A 24,959-nucleotide genomic window follows, 5' to 3' on the forward strand; every position below is an offset into this window, starting at 1 on the left:
TTGAAAATAATTCAAAAAAAGTCCCCACAATGTTAAAAAATCTTGTCTAGGTTCAGAAATTCAACAGCGAATCTTCTCTAAATTGAAGCATGACATAACATCATGTAACCATTGAGTATGAGTAGGTGGAGTGGCATCCTTCCACTTAAGCAACAATGCCCTCCTGGCTATAAGAGAAATAAAAGCCAAAATGTGCAACTCAGGTGTCTCCAAAATAATATCATTTCCTCCAACAATACCAAATAAGGCAGTCAAAGGATTAGTTTAAAATTTACTTTAAAAAGCACCGAAAAAGTTCGGAATACTTCCTTCCAATATTTTTCAAGACTCAAACAAGTCCAAAACATATGGATTAGTGAAGCTTCTCCATTATTACATCTATCACAATAGGGAGATATATCAGAATAAAAACGAGACAGCTTATCTTTAGACATATGGGACTATGAGCCACTTTAATTTGTAGAAGGGAATGACGGGCACATAACGATGAGGTATTAACCAATTTAAAATTTTCTTTCCAAGTGTCCTCAGAAATCAAAATCTGTAAATCTTGTTCACAGAGATTTTTTATTTTATCAAAAGGAATGTTTCTCATCCCCAACAACATACCATAAATATTAGATATAGATCCATTATGGAAGGGTTTCAAATTAAAAATTGTATCAAGTAAATTCTTATCTAGATTTTTAGGAAATGTATGTACTTGGAGAACGCAAAAAATCTCTAATTTGTAAATATTGAAAAAGTAAGTTCTCGGTAGACTATACTTAGCTGACAGTTGTTCAAATGAAGAGAGACTATCTCCAACAAACAAACAAATCCTGAAAGCATTTAATACCCAATCGATTCCACTCTTTAAAAACGACATCAGACATAGAAGGTTTAATACAAAGTTAGAAAAAATGAGACTGGAAAGTGAAAAGCTCAATAAACCAAAATATTTTCTAAATTGTACCCAAATCCTCAAAGTGTGTTTAACTACAAAATTATCAGATAAATTACTTAAAGAAAAAGGAATTGAGGATCCGAGAAGAGAAATGATAGAAAATTTATTAACAGAATTAGCTTCTAAAGAAACCCAGACCTGACAGTCCTCTCGATTAATATAACCAAAACATTAAGATTTCGTATATTGACTGCCCAGTAATAAAACCTATAATTGGGTAAGGCTAAACTCCCATTTTTTTTAACTTTTTGAAGATGACCTTTATTTAATCGAAATTTTATTTTTCCATATATAAGAAGACATAATAGAATCCAGAGAATCAAAGAAAGGATTTGGGAATAAAAACAGGTATGGCCTGAAATAAATATAAAAATTTAGACAAAATATTAATTTTAGTAGAATTAATTAGGCCAATCAATGATAAAGAGAGGGGTGACCAATTTGATAGTGCCTACTTAACATAATTCAGAAGTGTAAAAAAATTTCTTTAAAAAGGAATTTATAGTTCCTAGTAATTGTTACGCCCAAATAAGTAAATTTGTTTCTTACTATTTTAAAAGAAAGGTTAGTATTAACTAATACCAAATTATTCAAAGGAAAAAGTTCACTCTTATGAAAGTTAAGTTTATATCCTGAAAACTGACTAAAGCAAGAGAGTAAAGAAGGTAAAGAAGACTCCACATTAGAAATGTAGAGCAAAAGGTCATCAGCATAAAGTGAAACTTTGTGGGTAATACCCCTCCTTAAAATACCAGTGATATCATTAGATTCCCGGAAAGCAATAGCAAAAGGTTTTAAGACTAAATCAAAAAGCAAAGGACTCAAAGGACAACCTTGTCTAGTTCCACATTGAAGTTTAAAAGGTTTAGAATTCTGAGAGTTAGTAAGAACCTGAGCGGAGGGAGATCAACCCGATCAAAAGCTTTCTCAGCATCTAAGGATATCACACAGTCCGATATCTCTTTAGAAGGAGAATAAATAACATTCAATAAATGCCAAATATTAAAGTGGGAGTATCGATTTTTGATAAATCCAGTCTGGTCATCAGAAGTAATAGATGACAAAATATTTTCAATCCTACAAGCCAAAAGTTTAGGTAAAATTTTAGTATCAACATTAAGTAAGGAATTTGGTCTATAAGAAGAGCATTCAGTTGGATCCTTATTCTTTTTAAGAATAAGCGAAATAGAGGCTTCATAAAAAGATTGTGGCAGCCTACCTAATTTAAAAGAGTCTGAAAGGACTGAATATAAGTGAGGTACAGTCAGCCCTCCTTATCCGCAAATTCTGCATGCGCGAATTCAACCAACCCGGAAGTGTTCTTCCAGCGCTTGTTGTTCAAACATGTGCAGACTTTTTTACTTGTCATTATTCCCTAAACAATGCAGTATAACACCATCTTACATAGCATTTACATTGTATTAGGTATTATAAGTAATCTAGAGATGATTTAAAGTATACGGGAGGATGTGCGTGGGTTATCGTGGATCGGTATTGGAAAAAAATCGGAAGTTCTCTTACTAAGTAAGTCGGAACAGGTACATCTGGTATTATTTAGCGTCAGTTAGTCAAACATTTGCCTTAGTGTATAGTATATATTTTACCTTTCTATGCATATAAAACACTTAAGAACTTAACTCGGGGCAGGGCCTTTCTCACTTTATCCTTTAAAATTGTTCTGATCGTTGACCGACATAGCCTAATGCTTTTCCAATGACCGATGGCGTTTCACCTCTTTCCGATCGCTTTATTATTTCCACTTTGTTTTCAATCGTGATCATAATTATTTTCGTGAACAGGAACATTGTGGATTCAGATCTCTGCTGCCGGGTCCTAATGTCCACTGCACCAAGACAGGTTAAATAAGGTCTGGATTTCCGCTGGGTCCTAAGGTCCACTGCATTGAGGCAGGTTGAATAAGGGACTTGAGCATCCGTGAATTTTGGTATCCACGAGGGGTCCCGGGACTAATCCCCTGCGGATAAGGAGGGCCGACTGTATAAGCAAAGAGGAAAAGGCCTTATAAAACTCTCCAGAAAATCCATCAGGACCCGGGGCCTCCCCCGAGTGCAAAGAGTGAACAATCTCAGCAATTTCCTCATAAGAAATGGGTTGATCCAGCAATTTTCAGTTATCATCAGAAAGTGTAGGAATGTTTAATTGATCTAAGGAATTATTGATTGCAGTATTATCTTTAGGAGGATCAGAACTATAAAGTTTAGAATAGAATTCTCTAAAAATATCATTTATTTCTAAATGATCAGATGTTTTATCGCCATTAGTTTACAAATTTCTTTAATTTGGCGTTTAACTATAAAGGTCTATAATTGGTTAGCCAGTAGTTTACCTGTTTTATCTCCATGAACATAAAACTGACTTTTATCTTTAAAAAGTTAAGTTTCAATTGGATAAGTGAAAAGCAGATTGTATTTAGTTTTAATTTCAACACGTCTTTTATATAAAACAGGATCTGGAGCCAAAGCATAATTTTGGTCTAATTGTTTCAGCCTTTTCCCCTTGGAGCGATGGAAGATGAGAGGTGACCTGATAGAGGTGTACAAGATGATGAGAGTCATTGATCATGTGGATAGTCAGAGGCTTTTTCCCAGGGCTGAAATGGTTGCCACAAGAGGACACAGGTTTAAGGTGCTGGGGAGGAGATGTCAGGGGTAAGTTTTTTACTCAGAGAGTGGTGAGTGCGTGGAATGGGCTGCCGGCAACGGTGGTGGAGGCAGATACGATAGGGTCTTTTAAGAGAATTTTGGATAGGTACGTGGAGCGTAGAAAAATAGAGGACTATAGGTAAGCCTAGTAATTTCTAAGGTAGAGACATGTTTGGCACAACTTTGTGTGCCAAAGAGCCTATATTGTGCTGTAGGATTTCTATGTTTCTATGTTTGTGGATTCAAACCTACAGCTGAACTTCAACACTTGATGTTCATAGACACTGCAACTACATGATGTTCTGCGTGTAGTCAATTCCATGTGCTATTGTACTTAGATACTAACTTATACACTTAAGGATTAGGTGGAGTAAAGCATTTTGTGGAAGATTTTTGACAGTGTCCTGGTGAATCTCCTTTGCAGCATCCTCAGTAGAATCCTACCCATCTCTAGCGTTGGGAGTGGTACGTGGTATTCCAACTGTTGCTTAACCAATATTTTATAAATTGTATTTGATATTTGCAATGCCCCATTGAAAGTTAATACTTTAAGTCAAGTGCTGATATTTCTAGGAGTCAGTATAGCCCTCAGTGTGTACATGTCAAGGTGAGTGTGGGACAATCAGTCTAATGGGAAGATTCAAGATCGTTTGATGTTGTTTTCAGTACACAAGTGAAAAGGAGAATGAAATAATTGTTCCTGCTGGGATGGTACTGGGTCCATTGTTGTTCATCATCCATATCAGTCATCTGGATCATAACGTGATAAACTGGATCAGCAAATTTGAAGATGACATCAAGACTGGGGGTGTAGTGGGCAGTGAAGAAAGCTATCATAGCTTGCAGCGGGATCTTGAGCAGCTGGAAAAAGTGGCAGATGGAATTTAATACAGGCGAGTTTTGCACTTTGTTGACCAGTGCTGAGGAGTTACACGTTGGGAAGGGTAGAACTTGAATGGTGAGCAGTAGGGCAGTGAGGAGTGTGGTGGAACAGAGGGATCCAGGAATACAGATCCATCATTCCCTGAATGTGGTGTCACAGGTAGATGGGATTGTAAAGAAAGGGTCTGGCACATGGGCCTTCATAAATCTTAAAGTGTTGAGTTGGGATGTTGGTGAGGTCTAATTTGCAGTATTGTGTGTGCAGTTTTGGTCACCTCCCTACAGGAAAGATGTCAATAAAGTTGAAGGAATACAGGGAAAATTTACAGGGATGTTGCTGGGACATGTGAATCTGAATTATAGGGAATGGGTGATGGGTTAGGACTTTATTCCCTAAAGCACAGGAGATTGAGGGGAGAATTGACAGGAGTATACAGAATTATGAGGGCAACTACAAGCAGGCTTCTTCAGTGAGACTCGCCTCACCTGACTGAGACTAGACCTAAAGGTCATGGGTAAAGGGTGAAAGGTGAAATGTTTAAGGGGAACATGAGGGTGAACTTACTCACTCAGAGTAGTGGAAGTATGGAACAAGCGCAGGTGGTGGATGTGGGGTCGATTTTAACATTTAAGAGAAATTTGGATCGTACGTGATAGGAGGGATATGGAGTTTGGGCGCAGGTCGATGGGAATGAGCAGAGTAGATGGATCCAAAGTCCTGTTGTGGATTTCTATGACTCTGTGACAGAAAGGACGAGGTAAAGATGAGGCTGTTGAAGTGTAAGGATGGAACTGTGGCTGAGGCATCTGAAGGCCTGTCCAGCAGTGGTGGGTTGATTCAAATTGGAGCTTTCCAAAAGCTGCATTTGGATACCTGACTACATGCTAACTTTTGTTTATAACCAGCTCATTATCTCTGTCCTCCTCGCTGACTTCCATCTGCATCTTGTGCTGTACTCGATTTTTGATTGCAAGCAAGAGAAAATTTGCAGATGCTGGAAATCCAAGTTGGAAATCCTCAGGTTGGAGGAGAAACACCTTATACTGCGTCTGGGTAGCCTCCAACCTGATGGCATGAACAGCGATTTTGCAAACTTCTCGTAATGTCCCCCCCCCAACATTCCCTATCCCTTTTCCCCCTCTGACCTTATCTCCTTGCCTGCGCTTCGCCTTTCTCTGGTTCTCCTCACCCCTTTTCTTTCTTCCATGGTCTTCTGTCTTCTCCAATTGGATTCCACCTTCTCCAGCCATGTATCTCTTCCACCAATCAACTTCCCAGCTCCACCCCTCCCCCTCCCAGTTTCACCTCTCACCTTGTGTTTCTCTCCCCACCCCCCACCTTTTAACTCTACTCGTCTTTTTTTCTCCAGTCCTGCTGAAGTTTCGGTCCAAAACATGGACGGTACTCTATTCCATAGATGCTGCCTGGCCTGCTGAGTTCCCCCAGCATTTTGTGTGTTTTGCTCAACCTTTGATGTTGGAGCTTTAGTCTGTAAGAAAAGGAAGAGAGAGATTACCTTGTGTGGAGGAATTACGCTTGTCTTTTATTCTATTTGTTGACAAACATTTGTCAATTGTGCACGTCCAGGTTTGAAGTGGTTCTGTAGAGAATGTAGACAGTAATGAGATGGAGCCAGGCCCTCTGCTGTAAAAGAGAGATGTTACAGTTCAGAAAAGTTACTAAGGCCACCACTCCAGATTTGCTCAAAGTGGAAATATGTTTAATGCAAACCAGCTTCCGTGTTTACATTATAAAATTCTTTCCCCTAGGTTGCAGCTCTCCATAAACGAATTGGAGACCTTGTGGAAGTGGCTGCCATGTGTGGAGTTAACATAATCTGTTTCCAGGAGGCTTGGAGTAAGTTACCACATCATTGGAAATGCAGTGTAGTGTAACTGGCAAAGCACGTACTTGGTCAGCCAGCACAAGAACGCCTTCCCCACTTGCTTAACGTTCAGCCTCGTGCCCAAACATGGACAGGAAGTGAATATGGAAACCAGGAGCCCTAGTAAAACTGATGTCCACGGGCATCAAAGGAAAAACTCTTCTCTGACTAGAATGAAATGCAGCAAAGTCGTGGCAATGTTATTATTGTCCACAGGACTTCACTGCAGGAGTTCCACCAACCAGTATCCTGGCACAAACCCTTAGAAACATAGAAAACCTACAGCACAATTCAGGCCCTTTGGCCCCCAATGTTGTGCCCAACATGTACTTACTTGAGAAATTACTAGGGTTACCCATAGGCCTCTATTTTTCTAAGCTCCATGTATCTATCCATGAGTCTCTTAAAAGACACGATTGTATCCGCCTCCACCACTGTCGCTGGCAGCCCATTCCACGCACTCACCACTCTCTGTATAAAAAAACTTACCCCCAACATCTCCTCTGTACCTACTCCCAAGCACCTTAAAACTGTGCCCTCTCGCATTAGCCATTTCAGCCCTGGGGAAAAGCCTCTGCCTATCCACACAATCAATGCCTCTCATCATCTTATTCAGCTCTATCAGGTCACCTCTCACCCTCCACTGCTCCAAAGAGAAAAGGCCAAGTTCACTCAACCTATTCTCATAAGGCATGCTCCCCAATCCAGGCAACAACCTTGTAAATCTCTGCACCCTTTCTATAGTTTCCACATCCTTCCTGTAGTGAGATGACCAGAACTGAGCACAGTACTCCAAGTGGGGTCTGACTAGGGTCCTATATAGCTGTAAATTTACCTCTCGGCTGTTAAACTCAATGCCACAGTTGATGAAGGCCAATGCACCATATGCCTTCTTAACCACAGAGTCAACCTGCGCAGCAGCTTTGAGTTTCCTATGGACTGGGACTCCAAGATTCCTCTGATCCTCCACACTGCCAAGAGTCTTACCATTAATACTATATTCTGCCATCATATTTGACCTACCAAAATGAACCACCTCACACTTACCTGGGTTGAACGCCATCTGCCACTTCTCAGCCCAGTTTTGCATCCTATCAATGTCCTGCTGTAACCTCTGACAGCCCTCCACACTATCCACAACACCCCCAACCTTTATGTCATCAGCAAACTTACTAACCCATCCCTCCACTTGCTCATCCAGGTCATTTATAAAAATCAAAAAGAGTAGGGGTCCCAGAACAGATCCCTAAGGTGCACCATTGGTGACCAACCTCCATGCAGAATATGACCCATCTACAACCACTCTTTGCCTTCTGTGGGCAAGCCAGTTCTGGATCCACAGAGCAATGTCCCCTTGGATCCCTTGCCTCCTTACTTTCTCAATAAGCCTTGCATGGGGTATCTTAACAAATGCCTTGCTGAAATCCGTATACACTACATCTACTGCTCTATTGGCTACAGTCTTCCTCAGTTACTTCCATCGTGAGCTTTCCCTCCATTCAGAAGGGTAGTCGTGGACATGTTTATTGTTCTCGTGCGATTGTGTTGTCTCATAACAAATCAGGCCAAGCAGTAGGATACAGACAATATTTAGGCTTGGGCAATTCACATTTGCACCACAAAATTAACTTTTGTTTTTCTCTCTCCAGAGATTCTTTCTGACCAGCTGAGTGTTTGCTACAGTTGTTTCAGATCTTTAGCATCTGCAGTGCTTTGACTTTTAATTACTGTGGATACTCAGCAAGCCAGGCAGTATCTGGAGAAGAAGAAACACTTGACATTTCAGATTCATTAATTTTGTTACTCTTTCTACAAATGTTGCCCGACTTTATAAATGTTTCCATCATTTTCTGTTTTCATTTCTGCGATGTCACTGGGAGACGGTGTTGATTCAGTATTGGACTAAAGCTATTCATATCACCCACCCAATGTAGGACCAGTATATCTTCTCTTGCACTTCCAGGTGACGGGGCGAGGGGTTCCTTTACTTGGGAAAGCACTTCATTTACCTCGTGGATTTTTCAGCAGCTCCTTTCATTTCTAGCCTGGCATCAGTTCTGCAGCCTTTTTGCAATTCTCAGAAAGTGACACAAATTAAGAAACCGTTGGCTATTGTGCATTTAACTGAGCTTGTTGTTGTTTGTCTCCCGCAAACCCAGCATTTGAAATGTTTGGTTGATTGTTCCAATGATCTTTGCAACCCATTCACAGTCCTGCCTTTGGCAATAGCAGGTGGTTTAAAGGCATGGGCAGCATATCTTCTTCTTGTTCCTGTGTACCTTACTTATCACGTCCCTTTAAGATGAGTGGTTATTTTCTGATGCCTGTGACATTGAAAACTCTTATTGCTTGGGGTGTTTCCAAAGTTTGTACGTTCTCCCTCGTGACTGTACAGGTTTTCTCTGAGTGCTCTGATTTCCTTTCACAGTCCAAGGATGTACTGGCTAGTTGGTTACTTGGTCATTGTACATTGTCCTGTGATTCAGCGAGGGTTAAGTACGTGGGCTACGGGATTGCTTTGAGTCGGTGGGCTGGGACGTGTTCAAGGACTCATCAGAGGATCTGAACGAATACACCACGGTTGTCATGGACTTTAGTAATAAGTGAGTATGTCCTCACAAAATCATTCAGTCTTCCCCAGTCGGAAGCCCTGGATGAACCATGAGATCTGCTGATCACTGGCATTCAAGTCTGGCAATGAAGTGAGGTACATGAGGTCCAGGTATGACCTCCAGAAAGCCATTCCATGTGTGATGTAGCAATTCTGGGCCAAACTCGAATCACTGAAGGACACTCGATAGCTGTGGCAGGGCTTGCGTAGTATCACTTCCTTCAAGGTGAAATAGGTGACAGCAAGGCTTCGCTCCCAGATGGGTTTTGACCATCGAAACGTGGAGGAACCTTCATGAATTCCCAGAGCCCCCAACGACCCTGTAATTTCAGACTCTGAGGCTGACATGAGAGCATCGTAGACCCCACAGAAAAGATCCGGCCCAGATGGGGTAAGTGGCTCAGGACTGAGACCTGTGCTGCAGTGTTCACCAATATCTTTAACCTCACTACGGCAGTCTGAGATACCACCTGCTTCAAGCAGGCTTCAATTATACCGCTGCCTAAGAAGAATATGGTAACCTGCCTCAATTGCTGTTGTCCGGTAGCACTTGCATCCACTGTGATGAAATATTTCGAGAGGTTGGTGGTGAAACGTATCAAACCCTGCCTGGGAAACTACTTGGATCCGCTCCAGTTTGCCTACAGTCACAACAGGTCAACAGCAGATGCCATTTAATCGGCTGTTCACTCATCCCTGGAACATCTGGCCCATGAAGAGGGGTATAGCACACGTTTGGGCCGAAACATTGACTGGACTTTTTTCCATAGATGCTGCCTGGCCTGCTGAGTTCCTCCAGCATTTTGTGTGCGCTACTCGGATTTCCAGCATCCCCAGATTTTCTCTTGTTTGTGTACTGAAGCTGCGTATGTCAGAATGCTCTTCATTGACTAAAGCTTGGCATTCAGAACTATGATCCCCTCAAGACTAATCAATGATCTTCAAGACCTTGGCCTCAATACCTCCTTGTGCGATTGGATCCGCGATTTCCTCACCTGCAGACCCCAGTCAGCCCACTGTTTTACTTGCCTTATGCTTATGACTATGAGGCTAAGCACAACTCCAATGCTGATAACATCACTGTATAGGAGGGAGATTGAAAATCCGGCTGAGTGGTGCCACAGCAACCACCTGATACTCAATGTCAGTGAGACCAGGGAGCTGATTATTGACTTCATCATCGAGGGATCAGACGTAGAGAGGGTCAGCAACTTTAAATTCCTTGGTGTTATTTCAGAGGATCTACCCTGGGCCCAGCAAGTAAGTACAACTATGAAGGAAGCATGACAGCACCATTACTTTCTTAGAAGCTTGCAAAGATTCGGCATGACATCTTAAACTTTGAAAAACTTCTATAGAGAGTATATCGACAGGTTACACCACAGTCTGGTATGGAAACCAGCAAAGCCCTTGAATGGAAAAGCCTACAAAACGTAGTGAATTTAGCCCAGTCCATCACAAGTAAAGCCCTTCCCAACACTGAGCACATCTACGTGGAGCACTGTTGAAGGAAAGCAGCATCCATCATCAAGGGCCCCCACCACCCGGGCCATGTTTTCTTCTTACTGCTGTGATCAAGAAGAAGGTGAAGGAGCCCCAGGACTCTAAGCACCAGATTCAGAAACAGTTATTACCCCTCAACCGTCAGGCTCTTCAACCAGAGGAGATACCTTCACTCGATTTCACGCACCCCAGCACTGAACCGTTCCCACGTCCTGTGGACTCTCTTTCACCTCATGTTCTCGACATTTATTGTTCATTTGGTTTTTTTTTTATTTTTGTATTTGCAGTTTGTTGACTTTTCACATTGTTTGTTTGGCTCTCGTTGTGTTTCTTGTGTTTACTATGCAAAAAACAAACCTCAGGGTCTGTATATGATGGCACATGCATTTTGACCCTAAATTTACTTTGAACTTTGAATTCACTTTATTGTCCACTCCCTACTGCCCTGAACCCATCTGGAGTTGCAAAAGAAAGGCAGGGGAATGGGGTTGAGAGGGGAGAAGGGATCACCCGTGGTCGAATGGAGAAGAACTCAACAGGCTGAATGACCGATAAGTTGTGCACATTTCAGGCGGGATGGACGACGCACTCCATTCATCAGTCACTCATGGCTCTTTGTTTACCAGCTCTCAACTTGTTACGGATTGTTTGTAAGATTCTGCTTTTCAGTTAAAATCACCAGCTGCTGTGAGAGTGAAACTTGTGCCTCAGAATCATTGTTCAGGAACTCTGACAATACTGTTTGATGACATTTACACTATCCCACAGGTAGATTGGAGCCATTTTCTTTTGCTTGTGACAACCAGATTCCAAGATGAAATAACCAGATCAGGTGGCACAACACTTCAAAGAAGTCATTTCTGTTAAATGTATTTATTTTTTCATTCCATTTCCCACGAGGGCGTTGGCCTGAGCCGAGGCTGAGAACTGGAGCACATCAAATCGCTTCTTAAATTTAAACTTCCTTTGCCTTGCTGACATGGTTGCATGTGCTACTTTTTTTAATGAGTCATTAATCTGTCCTCCTACAATTGTGGAAGAAGATATTGCAGTGCTTCCTGCAGCAGGACAGGTTGCCAGAGATGCCAGGGTGCAAGTTTTCCATTACATTGCTGTGTACACTGCTGTGAAATGTGCTGGGTAAATGGCTGTTGGGTGGCTGTGCACGCTTGGGAGGTCATGGTCAGCTGAGTTCATTCCATTCTGGTTGCTGCCAGTCTGAGTAGGTGTGACCAGTGGCAGGTGGGGAAATGTGCAGAAGCCCTCTTGGTTTCTGTTGGGCTTCTCAACTGATGTCAGTGAGGTTGACCACCCTGATACCCTCATTTGGTTGTATTTGAAGATCAGAATGCTCCTATTTTTAAACTGGCACTGAAACCAGCTCCTTCAAAAGCAGGGTTCACAAATGCTTGCTGAGGTGAGGAACTTATAGAGTATCTTCCGGCGCCGACCTGAGCGGCAGCCTTTTCCAGGTGCTCCCGAGATTTGATAAATTGATCATTCTTTTTTAGGTTGTTTCTTTTTTTTAGTCATAGTGTTATGTTTAGTATTTATTTAATATTGAGATGGAGAGAAAGTTGTATTCGAGAAACCAGCTACTTGCGCTGAGAAAGGTGCAAGTCAGTGTTGCGCAACAGATCCAGATCCCGAACGAAATTAAACGGAGGTTCCGCGGCTCCAGGGCTGGAAAACTGCGCAGGGATAAGTGGACGGAGATGAAGAGGCGTTATAAACCCGCTGTTCCTTCGGTCATTATGGGGAACGTGAACTCGCTGCCAAATAAAGTGGATGAGCTAGCCTCATTAGTAAGGAATGTTAAAGAATACAAGGAATGCAGTTTAATGTGCTTTTCCGAAACATGGCTGACGGCTAACATCCCGGATGTAAATGTAGAATTACCTGGTTTTACTACGGTAAGATTTGACAGAGATGCCAAAAAGTGTGGGAAGAAGAAAGGAGGGGGACTCGCTGTCTACATTAACGAAAGATGGTGTAACCCCAGGCATGTGAGTACAAAGATCTCCGTTTGTGAAAGAGATATTGAGCTGATCGCCGTGAGTATGAGGCCATATTACCTGCCTCGAGAATTCGCAAGCGTCATTGTGGTGAATGTGTACGTCCCGCCGCGTGCCGACGCAACGGTAGCGTGTGACGTCATCAGCTCCGCTGTTGCTAGGCTTCAGACACAGCACCCTGAGGCACTGGTGATAATTACAGGGGACTTCAACCATTTGACCTTGGACAAGACACTACCTGCTTTCTCCCAGTACGTGGATTGCTACACCAGGGGTAATAGGACTATTGACCTACTGTATGCAAACGTAGAGGAGGCATATAGTGCATCCCCACTGCCTTCATTGGGGAAAGCTGATCACAACCTGGTTTTGTTACAGCCCAGATATAAATCAATTGTGATGAGGCATCCCACTACCACACGCTCTTTTAGGAAGTGGACTCCTGAAGCTGAACAGGCCCTGAGAGACTGCTTCGGTACTACTAACTGGGATGTACTGCAAAGGGGGCTCTGTGGGGGCGTTGAGGAGGTCACTGAATGCACAACGGACTATATTAACTTTTGTGTGGATGCAGTTGTCCCTGTTAGAACTGTTCGCTGCTATCCCAATAATAAGCCCTGGATCACTAGTCACATCAAAGGCCTCCTAAACCAGAAGAAGAGGGCCTTTAAAGATGGTGATCAGTTGGAGCTTAAAAGAGTTCAGAAGGAACTCAGAGTACAGATAAGGGGGGCAAAGGAGCAGTATAGGAGGAAGCTAGAACAAAAGCTGCAGAAAAAAAGCATGAAGGAGGTGTGGGATGGGATGAAGATCATCACCGGATGCGGTGCAAAGCGGAGGGCGAACATAAGTGGAGATGTGGAGAAAGCGAACCAGCTGAACAACTTCTTCAACAGGTTCGACAGCTCAATCTCATCCTCACTGCAGAAATCCACACCAGGCTTACTTCCCTCACAGGAAAATAGCCACTCACAGGAGACCTTGCCCACGCCCAGGATTACGGCTGCACAGGTGGAAGGTCAACTGAGGAAGATCTGTACCAGCAAGGCGGCTGGACCGGATGGAGTTTCCCCACGATTACTGAGGGCCTGTGCGACTGAGCTGGGAGAACCACTACAGCGCATCTTCAACATGAGCCTGGAGCAGAGAAGAGTACCCAGACAGTGGAAAACATCCTGTATTGTCCCGGTACCGAAGAAACCACAACCAAAGGAGTTGAATGACTTCAGACCTGTTGCCTTGACGTCGCACGTGATGAAGACCATGGAGCGGCTGATAATACAGAATCTGAGGCCACAAACCAGGCACGCCCAGGATCCTCTTCAGTTTGCGTATAAGGAGAAGGTGGGAGTGGAGGATGCTATCACGTATTTGCTGCACAAATCACTCTCTCACCTAGAGGGGGTCAGTTGTGCTGTGAGGATTACATTCCTTGACTTCTCTAGTGCCTTTAACACCATCCAGCCCAAGATCTTAAGGCACAAACTAACGGAGATGGGAGTAGACTCTCACATGGTGGATTGGATAGTGGACTACTTGACAGATAGACCTCAGTATGTGCGGTTGGGAGACTGTAGGTCTGACACGGTGGTCAGCAGCACAGGGGCGCCGCAGGGAACCATACTCTCTCCGGTCCTGTTCACCCTGTACACATCAGACTTCCAATATAACTCAGAGTCCTGCCATGTGCAGAAGTTCGCTGATGACACGGCCATAGTGAGGTGTGTCAGGAATGGACAGGAGGAGGAGTATAGGAAACTGATACAGGACTTTGTGATATGGTGCAACTCAAACTACCTGCGTCTCAATATCACCAAGACCAAGGAGATGGTGGTGGACTTTAGGAGATCTAGGCCTCATATGGAGCCAGTGATCATTAATGGAGAATGTGTGGAGCAGGTTAAGACCTACAAGTATCTGGGAGTACAGTTAGACGAGAAGCAAGACTGGACTGCCAACACAGATGCCTTGTGCAGGAAGGCACAGAGTCGAATGTACTTCCTAAGAAGGTTGGCGTCATTCAATGTCTGTAGTGAGATGCTGAAGATGTTCTATAGGTCAGTTGTGGAGAGCGCCCTCTTCTTTGTGGTGGCGTGTTGGGGAGGAAGCATTAAGAAGAGGGACGCCTCACGTCTTAATAAGCTGGTAAGGAAGGCGGGCTCTGTCGTGGGCAAAGTACTGGAGAGTTTAACATCGGTAGCTGAGCGAAGGGCGCTGAGTAGGCTACGGTCAATTATGGATAACTCTGAACATCCTCTACATAGCACCATCCAGAGACAGAGAAGCAGTTTCAGTGACAGGTTACTATCGATGCAATGCTCCTCAGACAGGATGAAGAGGTCAATACTCCCCAATGCCATTAGGCTTTACAATTCTACCGCCAGGACTTAAGAACTTTTTAAAGCTATTATTAATGCTTTTTGAGATGGTGATTTAGATGCATATCATATTTTTTTTACTGAGTTAAGTATTGTATGTAATTAGTTTTGCTACAACAAGTGTATGGGACATTGGAAAAAAGTTGAATTTCCCCATGGGGATGAATAAAGTATCTATCTATCTATCTATCTATCTATCTATCTATCATTTGGTCCCATTGAGTCTGCTCTGCCATTCCACCATGTCTGATTTACTGTATTACCCTTCTCAATCCCATTCTCCTGTCTTCTTCCTGTAACCTTTGACACCCTTATTAATCAAAACCTATCAACCTCTGCTTAAAGATACCCAATGACTTGGCCTCCACGGGCCAATGACTCTCCACCCTCTGATGAAGAAACTTCTTCCTTATCTCTTGTAAAGGGGCATCCTTGTATTCTGAGGCTGTGCCTTCTGGTCCTAGACTCTCCCAGCATTGGAAACGTCTTCTCCATGTCCACTCTATCCAGACCTTTCAGTCTGATACGTCTGATAACAGTAGGATAGAAGCTGTCCTCAAGTCTGGTGACTCGTGTTCTCAAGCTTTTGTATCTTCTGCCCAGTGGGAGGGGAGAAAATAAAAACCCACCCACGTGGGAGGTGTTGGCTGCTTTGCCGAGACAGATGGAGGGGAGGCTGGTTTCTGTGATGTGAGTGGAATTGTGAGCCAGCTTCCAGTACTGCCCCGGAGTGGCCCTTGCCCTCCTCCCGGGAATGTGTCAGCTTTGCATTAACTGGCTTCCCTTCTTAATCTGAACTCAGTGAAACCCCCCAGGAACCCGCCAACCCTTCTGTCTGAACTGATCTGGGAAGTGTGTTCTATTTCAGTACTCGAGCTCACTGCAGTGTTTTCTTTTGTAGCTATGCCCTTTGCGTTTTGCACCAGAGAGAAGATGCCATGGACAGAATTTGCTGAATCTGCAGAGGAAGGGCCGACAACTAGGTTTTGTCAGGAGGTGAGTCATCATCTGAACCAGATTACAAGCCATTGCGATTTCCAGTGGGTCAGCTAGTGAATTTATCAGCTTTTTACGGTAAATACTGTGTCTGCAAGCAGGACAAAGGTTATGTATCCTGTCACGAGTGACTTGTCTCCTAACCCCACTAAGCCTTTTCAGCATCTGTGATTGCCGGGAGTGTGAGGGAAGGTATTCCATTTACTTGGGTGAGTGTTGTCACACAGCCCAGCACAGTTCAGAGCCCAACGGCTCTGGGATAAGCAACCGTTAAATTCCCCTGAATGTTCATTCTCTCCACTGCAGGGTGACTGACTTGCTCTGCAATTTCTCACTCCGTTTACACTGCTGCCATGATGAGTTATGAGGGCAGCAGATTCAGGGGCACACCATCACCTGGAGATGCCCCTCCACATTGTGGCACGGTGCCAAGGCGTAAAATTACTGTCAATCACTAAATAAATCTTGCAAAAAAATGGACACTGAGGCTCATAGTTCAGAAAACTGATGAAGTGGGAGGACCTGTACTTGAATCATTGAGTGTGGGTCTTCGAGCTCCTGTGACTCCTCCCTAATGGTAGTAACGAGAAGATTGCACATCATGGATGGGGAGGGTCCTTAATGATGGGCACTGCCTCTTGTAGCTGTCCTCGATGACTGGGCTGATTGAGCCTACAAATCTCTGCAGCCTCTTGTGATCGTGTGCATTAAAATCTCTGTATGGGCGGTAATGCAGCTACTCAGAGTGCGGGAGACATAGCTCGTGTGCTCAGCTCTGGACTCCGCAAGCAGTATCTCCACTCTGAGTGTCTTGCGAAGGAAGTCCCAGGAAGGATCGAGCAAAAGATTCATGGTGCGATCTCCACAAAGCCTTTGGTGGGTTGGGTAGGAGACTAACCCTCTCTCCGATTAAGGCACAGTCAAGTCCGACAGCTCCAGCTCGATCCTGACCTCAGAATTGGGTCTAATATGACTGACATACCGTATGTCCTGAAATTTGTTGTTCTCCAGCAGCAGTACAGTTCAATATACTGTAAGTAGTGCAGTATGTCTGATGCGGCCAGTCAGAACGCTCTCCAGGGTACATCTAGGGTCAGAAATTTGTGAGCTCTTACCAGATCTCCTGGAAAGACGTTGGGCCCAGGGTAGTTTTTAGGAACTTGAAATCACACCACCTCCCACCAGGGTTGTGTCCTAAGCCCCCTCCTTTATTCTCTGTCAACCCATGACTATGTCAACACCCACAGCTCCAATCTGCTAATTAAATTTGCCGACGATACTACATTAATTGGCCTTATCTCAAATGATAACAAGGCAGCCTACAGAGAAGAAGTCATCACTCTGACACAGTGCTGTCAAGAAAACGACCTCTCCCTCAATGTCACAAAAACAAAGGAGCTGGTTGTGGACTAGGGGAGGAATGGAAACAAGCTAGCCCCTATGGATCTGGGGTTGAGAGGGTGAACAGCTTTAAGTTCCTCAGCATACACATCACCGAGGATCTCACGTGGTCTGTACATACCCGCTGTGTGGTGAAAAAACTCACAACAGTGCCTCTTTCACCTCAGATAGTTGAAAAATGATTCCCCAGATCCTAAGAACTTCCTGTAGGGTCACAATTGAGAGCATCCTGACGGCCTGTATCACTCCCTGGTATGGGAACTGTACTTCCCTCAATCGCAGGACTCCACAGAGAGTGGTGCAGACAACCCGGCGCATCTGTCGATGTGAACTTCCCACTATTCAGAACATTTACAAAGACAGGTATGCAAAAAGGGCCCAAGTCACCCCAACCACAAACTGTTCCAGCTGCTACCATCCAGGAAACAGTACTGCAGCATAAAAGCCAGGACCAACAGGCTCCAGGACAGCTTCCTCCACCAGGCCATCAGACTGATTAACTCACACTGACACAATTGTATTTCTAAGCGATATTGACTGTCCTGTTGTAGATCTTACTGTACATACCATTTCTTACAAATTACTCTAATTTGGACATTCAGACAGAGACATAACATAAAGATTTTTACTCCTCACAAATGTGAAGGATGTGAGAAATAAAGTGAGTTCAATGAACCGCTCGCCTTTCCCACTGCTGACTCCTCAACCAGGACTGGTGTGCGTTCCCTTGACTTCGCCTCCTGAAGTCCCCACTCAGTTCCGTGGTCTTATTGACATCGGGTCAGTGGCGTTTGCATGTTCTCCCAGTGGCTCAGGTGGCTTCCCCTGTTTCATCTAGTTTCCTTCCACATCCCAAGGATATGTTGGTTGTCACATGGCATTCTATACTCACAAGCCCACTAGTGTAGGTGTGTGGCAGGGAAATTACGACGAATTGTTACAGTTGAGAAAGTACAGTCAATAAGTCTCTCCTTCCTGTGGTATCACGACCCTGGAGTTTCCTGTTTCTGCATGCTGATATTTAAAGCTGAATGTAGACCTCCTTCTGTCGTACGCGCAACTGCTTCCTGGTGGCTAGGTTAATGCTTCGGTAAGCGTCACACGTATTTGCCTTTGTACCCAGAACGTTTTGTGAATATCAGCTCACAAAGAGTCATGAGCTACAGCATGTTGAAAGTGTCTTTTTTTTTAATCCAATCAGATGTGAGTCCTTTTAAAAATATATCTAAACTGTATGGAGCATGTAATGCCTTGTTAAGATTTTACTGCTAAGCATTTACTGATAATGCTGTGGAATACTTTATTTAACAGTTTTCTGCGGAAGCAGTGTGTTCTGCTGGTAGTGGTTTGGGTTTCAGTTAAAGATAAGGGGTTCTTTGATCCACAGCATCTGCGGTTGTATTTTTGTGTTAAGATAAGGCCCTTCTGCCCAACTTGTTTTTGATCACACGGGTTAGATGTTACCAGTCAGTTATTGTCCTAGATAATGCCCCAGAACAGAGTGTCTACAGGGCTGACTCAGTGGACAGTGGAGGAGCGTTCGGACCAGATTGTACACTCCTAAGTACTGCACTGTGTTGGCGTACAAATGGTGAACCACTGTGGGCTGGTAAAGGAGCAGCAGTGATGGATATCCCCAGGGTTTGAGAAGCTGCTTAATTCCTGTGACAGTTTATTGCAATTCACTGGCGGTTACTTAGAGTAGCCAAGTCAATGAGAGTCTGTAATCACTGAAAGAACATTATTGGCACAGCAGGGTTTGCACTGATCTACTGACACCATGTCTGTTTTGACAGAATCGTGTAATCTGATTTAGTTGCTGTGGGATTAGAATTCATTCTCTGGCTATCTGCCTGGTTCTCCTGTGACATGACCGCATCAGCACTTGTGGTGTTGGAGCAGTCAGGATAGCGTTTTAGCAAGTGAGACCAAGAGCAGTGCTGCTGGTTTCTTCCCCGTCAGAAAGTACGAATTCCAAACTGCTCCATTCTCCTTGCTGCCTCTCTGAATATAGCAAGTGATGCCTTGGCGATTCTCACAAACACAAATTGCAGACTTCGTCAGATTGTTGGGTGGCACCTGGGAACAAGGACAATCTTTGCCCTTTCCCTTTGGGTGTTGTTTGGCCACTCATTCTGGAAATGATGGAGCTCGTTCTTGGGAGTGTCCATTTCGGTAATGATCTTTTTCGAGAGTGGAATCTCGTGGCCCCACACAGGAGATGTCCATTGCGAGGACCTGTACACCTGAACGGATAAAGGAATTAGGATTCAGACAGAGGCATCAACTGATAGAGTGAGGTTACTGGGTCAAGTGACCATCTACGTAGAGGCCACTGTTTTGCCAAGTCACATCACGTTTGAAACAGGTAAGGGACATAATTTTACGGAGATTAGAGGGAAGTACGGGGGGGACGTTAGAGGCAGGTTTTTCACACAGTGGTGGGAGTATGGAATGGTGGTAGATGCACTTATGTTAGGGGTATTTAAGATATGTACGTGGATGGAAGAAACTGGAGAACTATGTAGGAGGGGATTGGTGGATTCATCTTCGAGCAGGTTGACAGGTGAGCCAAAGGGCCTGGACCTTGCTGTAACGTTCCATGTTCGACCTTCTAGTGAGGCTAGCAGCACCGTGCACTAAAGAGCTGTCAGTAGTTTGAATGGACAGGTAAAACTCTGGCAAGTGGGCTTCAGCCTGCAAATATGAGGTCATGACCGGAGCCAAAAATGATAAAGCTGGAGATCTCAGCTTTCTAAATGGCAAAAAGCTGGAAGCATTGGTAGCACTGAGATCTGAGAGTCTAAGTTATCAGATCAGTAAAATGTTCTGGGCAAGTGCAGAAAACGGGAGAGGAATAACAGAGCGGCAGAGAAACTCAGCAGGCCAGTCAGCACCAATGGAGGGAAATGGACAGTGGACGTTTCAGGTCGAGGACCTTTATCTGGACTGAAAAGGAAGGGGAAGATTGCCAGAATAAAGAGGCAGAGGAAGGAAGGGAGCAAGAGTTGGGGTACGGACAGCAATGGTCCAAGTGCAGGTTGACAGGACAAGGCAAAATATCAGTTCAGTATGGCGAGTTGGGCTGAAGAACCTGCTTCCATGCTTCAGTGCTCTGTGACTCCGTAAGAGCTGGCAAATTCAAGTTTAATTGTCATGAATACAACGTTCCTCTGAGGCCAAGGCACAAAACATAATACCAACAGGCACACACAGCACAAGGCACATATTGCACATGTAGTTACGATAGCAGAAAAGAATTGAATTGACTTTATTTCTTACACGCTTCTCATACATGAGGAGAAAAATTCTTTACCCTTACCTCTCCGTCTAAACGTGCAATGTGAAATCGTAGTAATTTATAATAAATAGAACAGTCAATGTAATATAGAGTGCACTCAAATCAGCGTGAGTTCATCAGTCTGATGGCCTGGTGGAAGAAGCTGTCCTGGAGCCTGTTGCTCCTGGCTTTTATGCTGTGGTACTGTTTTCCGGATCGTAGCAGCTGGAATAGATTGTGATTGGGGTGACTCGGGTCCCAATGACCCTTCAGCCCTTTTAACACACCTGTCCTTGTAAATGTCCTGTATCATGGGAAGTTCACAACTACAGATGCACTGGGCTGTCCGCACCACTCTCTGCAGAGTCCTGCGATTGAGGGAAGTACAGTTCCTGTACCAGGCAGTGATGCAGCCAGTCAGGATGCTCTCAATTGTGCCCCTGTAGAAAGTTCTTAAGATTTGGGGGTCCATACCAAACTTACTCAATCGTCTGAGGTGAAAGAGGCGCTGTTGTGCCTTTTTCACCACACAGCTGGTGTGTACAGACCACGTGAGATCCTCGGTGATGTGGATGCTGAGGAATTTATAGCTGTTTCCCCTCTCAACCCCAGATCCACTGATGTTAATAGGGTTAGCCCATCTCCATTCCTCCTGTAATCCACAACCAGATCCTTTGTTTTTGCAACATTGAGGGAGAGGTTGTTTTCTTGACATCACTGTGTCAGTGAGATGACTTCTTCCCTGTAGGCCACCTCTTTATTGTTTGAGATAAGGCCAATCAATGGAGTGTCGTCGGCAAATTTAATTAGCAGACTAGAGCTGTGAGTGGCGATACAGTCATGGGTATACAGGGAATAAAGGAGGGGACTTAGTACACAGCTCTAAGGGGCTCCTGTATTGAGAGTCAGAGGGTTGGAGGTGAGGGAGCTCACTCTTACAACGTGCTGGTGATCTGACAGGAAGACCAGGACCCAGCTGCACAAAACAGGATCAATGCCGAGGTCTCTGAGCTTCTTGTCGAGCCGAAATGGAACTATGGTGTTGAATGCTGAACTGTAGTCCAAGAACAGCATTCTCACATAAGCATCCTTCTTCTCCAGGTGTGTAAGGACAATATGTAGAGCTGTGGCTATTGCATCATCTGTTGATCAGTTGTGTCGGTAGGCGAATTGTAGGGGGTCCAGTTTAGGTGCTAGTAAGCTGCAGATGTAATCCTTGACCAGCCTCTCAAAGCATTTGCTTATCATTGAGCTGAGTGCAACAGGACACCAGTCATTCACGCGTGTTACCTTGGTCTTTCTTGGTACAGGGACAATGGTGGATAAGCATACAGTTACAAGTGGTTAAGGCATTCGTCTAGTGATCTGAAGGTCGCTAGTTCGAGCCCTGGCTGAGGCTGCGAGTGTGTCCTTGAGCAAGATACACATTGCTCTGCGACGACACCGGTGCCAATCTGTATGGGTAGTAATGCCTTTCCCATGGACAACATCGATGACGTGGAGAGGGGAGACTTGCAGCATGGACAACTGCTGGTCTTCCATACAACCTTGCCCAGGACTGCACCCCGGAAACTTTCCAAGGCGCAAATCCATGGTCTAACGAGCCTAACGGAGGCCTACATATACAAAAACAAAGTCTAGCCCAAGACCCTGACTGTTACGGCCTGTAGATTGATGATGCATGTGATTTTGTCCAGGAGCCTCATTTCTGCAAGAACAAACATCAGCAGCCAATTCATCGCACGTTATGCAGCTGTGGCGAAGCTGAGCGAACACTAGAGGGCAGGAGGAACCAGCCCCCACCGGGCCATGCCACACCACCTTCGGCGACTTTTCCCCTGGATGACTGCAACATGCGACCCCAAAGCATGAGGGTCCAGTCCACACAACAACCGCCATCGGTCTCGCGAGTAAACTGGACTTGCAGTATTCTACGTTACAAATCTGCAGTACACTCTTGCAATCCGCAAGAAGAAAGTCCAAGACACAGTTCATCGCCTCTGATGCCTTCCTGTGTGAGCGGCTGTGGCAGGTAGCAAGATGGTACACAAGGACAGCTGGACCAATATCGGCAGCTCACCGATGAACTGCACCTGCCGGGCTTGATGTTCTTAATATCTAACGTGTCCTGCCATCATAAAGCAGGTGTTCCCAGCCTTTTGTATGCCGTGGAGCTTCAGCATTAACCGAGGGGTCTGCGGACCCCAGGTAGGGAAGTTGTGGCTAAAAGGACAAACAGTGGAAAGGCGGCCTGTAGAGGGCTGGAGTCTGAGGTGGATGGTTATACTAAACCTTGGATTACTGTGAGTTCAACACGCACCATTGGTACACAGTCAGTATAGGAAATCAGAGAACCAGGCTAGCTGCAAGTGCCACACCGCGATTTACTCCTGTTACACGGGGAGTGAGGGCTCGGTGTATACTGTAGTTCATCTCCTGTTACACGGGGAGTGAGGGCTCGGTGTATACTGTAGTTCATGTCCTGTTACACGGGGAGTGAGGGCTCGGTGTATACTGTAGTTCATGTCCTGTTACACGGGGAGTGAGGGCTCGGTGTATACTGTAGTTCATGTCCTGTTACACGGGGGGTGAGGGCTCGGTGTATACTGTAGTTCATGTCCTGTTACACGGGGAGTGAGGGCTCGGTGTATACTGTAGTTAAAGTCCAGTTACACGGGGGGTGAGGGCTCGGTGTATACTGTAGTTCATGTCCTGTTACACGGGGGGTGAGGGCTCGGTGTATACTGTAGTTCATGTCCTGTTACACGGGGGGTGAGGGCTCGGTGTATACTGTAGTTCATGTCCTGTTACATGGGGTGTGAGGGCTCGGTGTATACTGTAGTTCATCTCCTGTTACACGGGGGGTGAGGGCTCGGTGTATACTGTAGTTCATCTCCTGTTACACGGGGAGTGAGGGCTCGGTGTATACTGTAGTTCATCTCCTGTTACACGGGGAGTGAGGGCTCGGTGTATACTGAGTTAATGCCCTGTTACACGGGGAGTGAGGGCTCGGTGTATACTGTAGTTCATGTCCTGTTACACGGGGGGGTGAGGGCTCGGTGTATACTGTAGTTCATGTCCTGTTACACGGGGAGTGAGGGCTCGGTGTATACTGTAGTTCATGTCCTGTTACACGGGGAGTGAGGGCTCGGTGTATACTGTAGTTCATGTCCTGTTACACGGGGACTGAGGGTTCGGTGTATACTGTAGTTCATGTCCTGTTACACGGGGAGTGAGGGCTCGGTGTATACTGTAGTTCATGTCCTGTTACAGGGGGGTGAGGGCTCGGTGTATACTGTAGTTCATCTCCTGTTACACGGGGAGTGAGGGCTCGGTGTATACTGTAGTTCATGTCCTGTTACACGGGGGGTGAGGGCTCGGTGTATACTGTAGTTCATCTCCTGTTACACGGGGGGTGAGTGCTCGGTGTATACTGTAGTTCATGTCCTGTTACACGGGGAGTGAGGGCTCGGTGTATACTGTAGTTCATGTCCTGTTACACGGGGGGTGAGGGCTCGGTGTATACTGTAGTTCATGTCCTGTTACACGGGGGGTGAGGGCTCGGTGTATACTGTAGTTAATGCCCTGTTACACGGGGAGTGAGGGCTCGGTGTATACTGTAGTTCATGTCCTGTTACACGGGGGGTGAGGGCTCGGTGTATACTGTAGTTCATGTCCTGTTACACGGGGAGTGAGGGCTCGGTGTATACTGTAGTTCATGTCCTGTTACACGGGGAGTGAGGGCTCGGTGTATACTGTAGTTCATGTCCTGTTACACGGGGGGTGAGGGCTCGGTGTATACTGTAGTTCATGTCCTGTTACACAGGGAGTGAGGGCTCGGTGTGTACTGTAGTTAATGTCCTGTTACACGGGGGGTGAGGGCTCGGTGTATACTGTAGTTCATGTCCTGTTACACGGGGGGTGAGGGCTCGGTGTATACTGTAGTTCATGTCCTGTTACACGGGGAGTGAGGGCTCGGTGTATACTGTAGTTCATGTCCTGTTACACGGGGAGTGAGGGCTCGGTGTATACTGTAGTTCATGTCCTGTTACACGGGGGGTGAGGGCTCGGTGTATACTGTAGTTCATGTCCTGTTACACGGGGAGTGAGGGCTCGGTGTATACTGTAGTTCATCTCCTGTTACACGGGGAGTGAGGGCTCGGTGTATACTGTAGTTCATGTCCTGTTACACGGGGGGTGAGGGCTCGGTGTATACTGTAGTTCATGTCCTGTTACACGGGGAGTGAGGGCTCGGTGTATACTGTAGTTCATGTCCTGTTACACGGGGAGTGAGGGCTCGGTGTATACTGTAGTTCATGTCCTGTTACACGGGGGGTGAGGGCTCGGTGTATACTGTAGTTAATGTCCTGTTACACGGGGAGTGAGGGCTCGGTGTAT

The 24,959-nt window shown here is 45.2% G+C and overlaps 1 protein-coding gene across 3 annotated transcripts in view; it reads left to right on the forward strand.

The window, feature by feature from the left end:
* upb1 (ureidopropionase, beta) overlaps positions 1-24,959 on the forward strand; it is a 260,500-nt gene that overhangs the window by 41,170 nt on the left and 194,371 nt on the right. For 2 of the 3 annotated variants that reach the window (XM_073055581.1, XM_073055580.1), the window contains exons 3-4: positions 6,262-6,349; positions 15,786-15,880. The exons of the other annotated variant lie outside the window; for it this stretch is intronic. In XM_073055581.1, coding sequence (XP_072911682.1) covers positions 6,262-6,349; positions 15,786-15,880 — 183 coding nt within the window. The remainder of the gene's footprint in view (positions 1-6,261; positions 6,350-15,785; positions 15,881-24,959) is intronic. 3 annotated transcript variants of the gene reach the window in all.

This window comes from Hemitrygon akajei, chromosome 9 (genome assembly GCF_048418815.1).
Source record: "Hemitrygon akajei chromosome 9, sHemAka1.3, whole genome shotgun sequence".
Classification (NCBI taxonomy): domain Eukaryota; kingdom Metazoa; phylum Chordata; class Chondrichthyes; order Myliobatiformes; family Dasyatidae; genus Hemitrygon; species Hemitrygon akajei.